Below are 5,418 nucleotides of genomic sequence, written 5' to 3'. Positions count from 1 at the left end.
CCCAACAAGTGAACAAACCATTATTTTTTAACATAAATCAATAGATTTGCTCTGTTTCTTTGATGATTTTGTGTCTACATTAACTACCTAATAGGTAAAAGCTAATGAACGCCCTCGGAATGTTAGATAAGAGAATTAAAAGTGAAAATATTAGAGTAAAACTAACATTAATTACACCGTTCGATGTGTGATTTTGTCATGCATTCCTAACTTAATACTATTTTAACCAATATAATTATTTCTTATCTAACGTCCTGGGACGCTCGTTAACAAGATCCTACTTAACATATTGTTTAACTAGATTAATATATTGTTTAACTAGATAATAACATTACTAATTAAATTTGACATAAAATGTAGCCCAACCAACTTTTGACATTAACGATGTAAAGATGATGATAATCTTGTTAATACTTGGATTAGTGATTACTGATCATAGTAACTTAGGATAAGTTTATGTGTCCGAGTCCAATGGATCATTGTAAAGATGATTAATTAATTAGCTGACTTCCTACTCGAGGTATAATTCAGTTTCGAAAACAACGCATTAGTGTAATAGTATGGCTACCACAAACTAAAAGGGGGGTATTGGATCAAGAGATGTCTGAGAATTATAATTAGCATTACATATGGTACTTAGGTTTTATATTTTAATGGATCTTGCTAACGAACGTCCCTAGGGTGTTAGATAAATATTTAAAACATTTTCTAAATTGGTATTAATTTAGGAATACATGCTAAAATCACGCATCGATCGGTGTAAGTAATGTTTATTTTAATTCATTATTTTTACTTTTCATTATTTTATCCAATACCTGAAGCGGTCGTTAATCTTTATACATTCATATTTTAAGAGTATAATATTGTTGGTTGTCTGAATTGAGACTGTGTTTGACAATACTACGCAAAAAGTGTTGAAATTGAATAAGTTAATTGCAAAGTTCATATTTCAATTGAAACGATGTTTATGAGCACTCATACTGTATTTTATTAGATAGCTTATTGTATAAATCTATTAGCTTTGTTACAAAATAATTGTTTTATTTTGACTTTTTTTTTTCTCAACTCACAACCACTTTAGCCAATATTAATGTATTTATGTATAGTTCTCAACATTATTATGTATTCTGTACTTTGTATAAAAATGATAAGACATCATATTATACATGAATTGTCTTTAATTTTTTTTTTTTTAATAAAATATCAATCATTAAACTCATGATCTCAATCATTAAACTCATGATCTCTTAATTTATTTGTAGCGTTTTTAACCATTGAAAACAATCCAATTAAATTACTTAGTACTTGACAATCTTTAATGTAAATCAATAATCAAGATTTAAGAGTCAAGCCACTCACCACTCAGCCTACAATACTAGATAAATACCAGCACAAGCCGTGATCAGCCTAGCCCAGCCCAAAGCTGCCTCATAGATGGGCCGAACGCCAGAAGATTTTCCACCTTTGATGATGGGAAATCTTCAACATATTCTACTGATGCATTTGACAAATCTAACTGCTCTCAAGAGCAATCAATTTGGCAAAGCGTATAGAATTTTAATCATAAGATATTTAGTAGTATGCAAATGCAAGTACTTCACTAATTCTATCTCATTTCTGAAAGACGATTATTCGACACCCTAATAATTAAAGTTTTACAATGGCACCAAAATTTTGATATCGAATACCATCTGTATCACTACTCCTTGTGCTTCTTTATGCTGTGTAATTTCGATAAAGTATTATTCTTGCAGTAATATACTTCTAAGAAGCTGGTATAACTAAAGTAAACTAATCTTTATCAAATATTACACAGATGTTGATTTTCAGGTATAGGCAACAGTCCAGGTTGCTAAGGCCAAGATCTGCTCTACTGGGCCATTTGCTCAATATTTACATCATAAACTGCAAAAGAAAAGGAAATCGAAAAAGATCAGATAAGTTAATGCCTCTGATATTAGATACGATCACAAATATAATTTAGCATTTAATTAGTTAGTAAGCAGAAATTAGAAAATTTACACTCAAGATTTATCTACAACAAAAGTAAGCTACACAATATCAATATGAACAGTTCTTGCTAAGCAGCTGAGGACAGAGCTAATGAGATCCAAACAAATGATAGTGATGATATGTACTGTATCAAATATTGAACTTGTAAAAGATTAATGACTTACCAACTAGCTTTAAAATATCTCAAAACTTTGATTTTGATCAGATTAACAGCTACATAGAGCCTATCTTTCATGTTATCAAAGAACCGGAAATAGGCATGCCTCCACGATGTCTTGATCACCAAAGTCCCACAAACTCCCCAAAATCCTACGATAAAGCCAAGCACCACACTGATGTACAATCCAGGAAAAATATCACTGCTCTCGTGTTGAGTGACATCTACATCCATTGCACTATCAGGTGGTACATCGCCAGGGCATTTGGGGAGTGGATCACCACAAAGTCCGGGGTTCCCCATGTATGCTGAAGCATTAAATGATTGTAACTGAGTACCAATCGGAATTCTTCCGCCTAATTTATTGTTTGACAAATCCAAGATTGCCAAAGAACTTACGTTGGCAAGGCTTACAGGTATTTTGCCAGAAAGTCGGTTGTTTGATAAATCAAGCATCTCTAAGGATGTTAACTCTCCGATTTTGGGAGGAATACTCCCACTCAAGTTGTTTTTTGAGAAGTCCAAAGAAAACAGACCTGTTAGAAGCGAAATTCCGGAGGGGATTTGGCCTTCCAACATATTGCTCGAAATATCTATGGATTTGACAAGTCCCAGAGAGTTGCTAAAGCTTTGTTCTGCTCTTTTCCACATAAGCTTTGCAGAATCCGATGAATCATAAATGCCCGCCTTACCAATAACTGGCAAGAGATTTGTTGTGTTGCTCATTGCTGTAAGCTTGCGTATGCATGTTGGAATGGTTCCAGAGATATGATTACTTGAAAGATCCAAGATTTGAAGACGAGAAAGTTCACAAAGACTAGAAGGTAGACCCCCAACAAAGTTATTGCTTCTTAGGATTAGAACACCGAGATTTCTTAGACTATTCCCAATACTACGAGGTACATATCCACTTAATGAATTTACAGCTAAATCCAGAATAACCAAAGCTGAACAATTCTCTAAAGGCATAGATATTTCTCCAGAAAGCTTATTGTTGCGCAAGTGCAACGCCTGGAGGTTTTTCAGTTCACCGATGGATGCAGGCAAGTTTCCTGATAGATTATTGTTATCCAAGTAAAGAGATGTTAATTGGTCAAAATACGTCCAACAATCTGGAAGCTTCTCTGATATCATGTTGTTTGAAAGGTCTAAAAAGGTTATATTAGTTTTGGCTTTAGGACACAAGAAAGGGATCAGCTTAGAAAACATATTGTTGTCTAGGTACAACATCGAAGCATTTACCAGAAAGGATGGTACTGCACCACTGAAGTGGTTTGTACTCAAGTTTATTCGAGGGAGGAAGTCAAAGGTAATTGATACTTCTGGAAGTGTCCCGTAAAGACTATTGCGAGACATATCCAAAAGTTGTAGATTGGATGGCAATGACTCCCAAAAAGAAGCAGGAATAGTGCCTGAAATCCCAGCATTGGATATGTCAAGCCAGGAGAATTTGGTTTGAGTCTGAAGCCACTTTGGGAAATGAGGTCCCAACTTGCAGGAACCCAGGGTTAGGGAGTCGAGTTGAAATGGAGGGATCCAGTTATCACTGACATTCACCACAAGTGCCGAGTTTTCTGACAGATATAACGTACGTAATCTTGACAGATTCGACAAGTGGTGTTGAGAAAGAGTGTCTGACAAGGTATTCGAAGAAAGATCTAACTGCTCAAGCTTAGACAATTGTCCAATAGCTGGACTAATGGTGCCATTAAGTTGATTACCATATAGAAGTAACTCTCTTAATGAAGAGAATGAGCTGATCATATCTGGAATGGAACCCCAAACCATGTTGTTACTCAAATCTAAAGACTCGAGTGTGTGGAGTGCACATGCAGATAAGGATTGCATGATGGCGGAGAACTCAAAGGGGAGGTTTTGGCTACTTAAGGCAAGTTCTCGTATGTTGCATAAGTGACCAAGAGATTTCAAAAGAGTAGGGCTGACTTGAAAACTATTCCCAGAGAGATCAAGATGAGTGAGGGTATGACTTGAAATTTCGTCAGGAAATGAAATAGAGCCATCAAGTGCATTCCAACTTAATGAGAGATATGAAAGATTAGGCATATCCCAAATCGAGCTTGGAATTGGACCTACTAGCATATTTAATCTCAAATCAAGATATGAAAGAGAGCTCATTCCACCAAAATTAGTTGGAATGATACCCCAAATTAAGCAATAAGAGAGGTCAAGGTGTACCAAGGTAGTATTAATTCCACTCAAACTAAACAGCCAGTCGAATATATGATTAGTAAAATCATTGCTAGAAAGGCTGATAACGCTAAGTGTGGTAGAGGAATTAACATATGAAAGTGATGGTGGATATGTTACAGAAAGCTGACACTCACTCATTCTAAGGACACTTAGATAAGGGAGGTTGTTAACAATATGGAACCAATCAGTGACATTACTAAGATCGATACCGCTCAAATTGATGTCATTCAACAATGTTAAATGAGAAAGCCACCACAAGCTTTTCACATAAGGGCGATCATGAGGAATCAGTTCAGAACGACAATTAAGATCAAGAGATCTTAATCTGGAGAGATTTCCAAGCTGATGAGGAATCTCTCCCTTAAAATTAGCATTGGAGAGACTGAGATGCTTTAAATTGGTAAGGGAACCAATAAAGCCGGGTATGGATTGGCGGAGAAAGTTATTGAAACTAAGGTCCAAGTGCCTCAGATACTTAAGGTCAAGTAAGGAAGCACCAACTGTACCTTTCAGACAACGATCATTAAGGGCATTCGTTTGCACCCCACGAAGATGGAGCACTACGACATGACCAGTCTGGTTGCTGCAGCGGACTCCTTCCCATTGACAGCAATCTCGGTGGAGTCCTTCATGGTCTCCCCAAGAAGACAGCAACCCACAACGATCAACTTGAATACCGCGTTTAAATTGGAGCAGGGCTCTCCTCTCCTTTTCTAAACATTGGACAGCAGTATTGCCATTCTTAATAATCCCTGCAGTAGCAGGGAATACAAAACACAGTAGCAAAAGCCAAGAAAGCATACACAAAAGTCGATAGTAAGCCATTTCTGTTTTTGGGTGGCAGCAGATAGTGGATGAAAATCAAAAGGATTCAATTTGTAAATGAAGACCAATTAAACTATTGTCTTGGATATATATAGAAACTGAAAAACTGTGTAAACACTACCAAGAAGTCAACATGGTTATGCTGTAAATAAAAACCATCATTGTGTAAGCACTAGTAAACCTGGTCTAATTCTAAACTGCATCATCATTCA

At 36.1% G+C, this 5,418-nt stretch overlaps 1 protein-coding gene across 1 annotated transcript; it reads right to left on the bottom strand.

The window, feature by feature from the left end:
* Positions 1-1,581: 1,581 nt before the first annotated feature.
* Positions 1,582-5,206, bottom strand: LOC110693961 (LRR receptor-like serine/threonine-protein kinase FLS2). The gene is made up of 2 exons (XM_021871142.1): positions 2,178-5,206; positions 1,582-1,905 (listed from the first exon to the last, which is right to left on the bottom strand). Exons 1-2 carry the CDS (start codon positions 5,204-5,206, stop codon positions 1,899-1,901), a joined length of 3,036 nt encoding a protein of 1,011 aa, XP_021726834.1. The 3' UTR covers positions 1,582-1,898.
* Between the last annotated feature and the right edge of the window lie 212 nt (positions 5,207-5,418).

The sequence above is a fragment of the Chenopodium quinoa genome, unplaced genomic scaffold (genome assembly GCF_001683475.1).
Source record: "Chenopodium quinoa cultivar QQ74 unplaced genomic scaffold, ASM168347v1, whole genome shotgun sequence".
NCBI lineage: Eukaryota > Viridiplantae > Streptophyta > Magnoliopsida > Caryophyllales > Amaranthaceae > Chenopodium > Chenopodium quinoa.
Note: the sequence above shows the minus strand (reverse complement) of the source record. Positions and strands in the feature narration are given on the sequence as shown.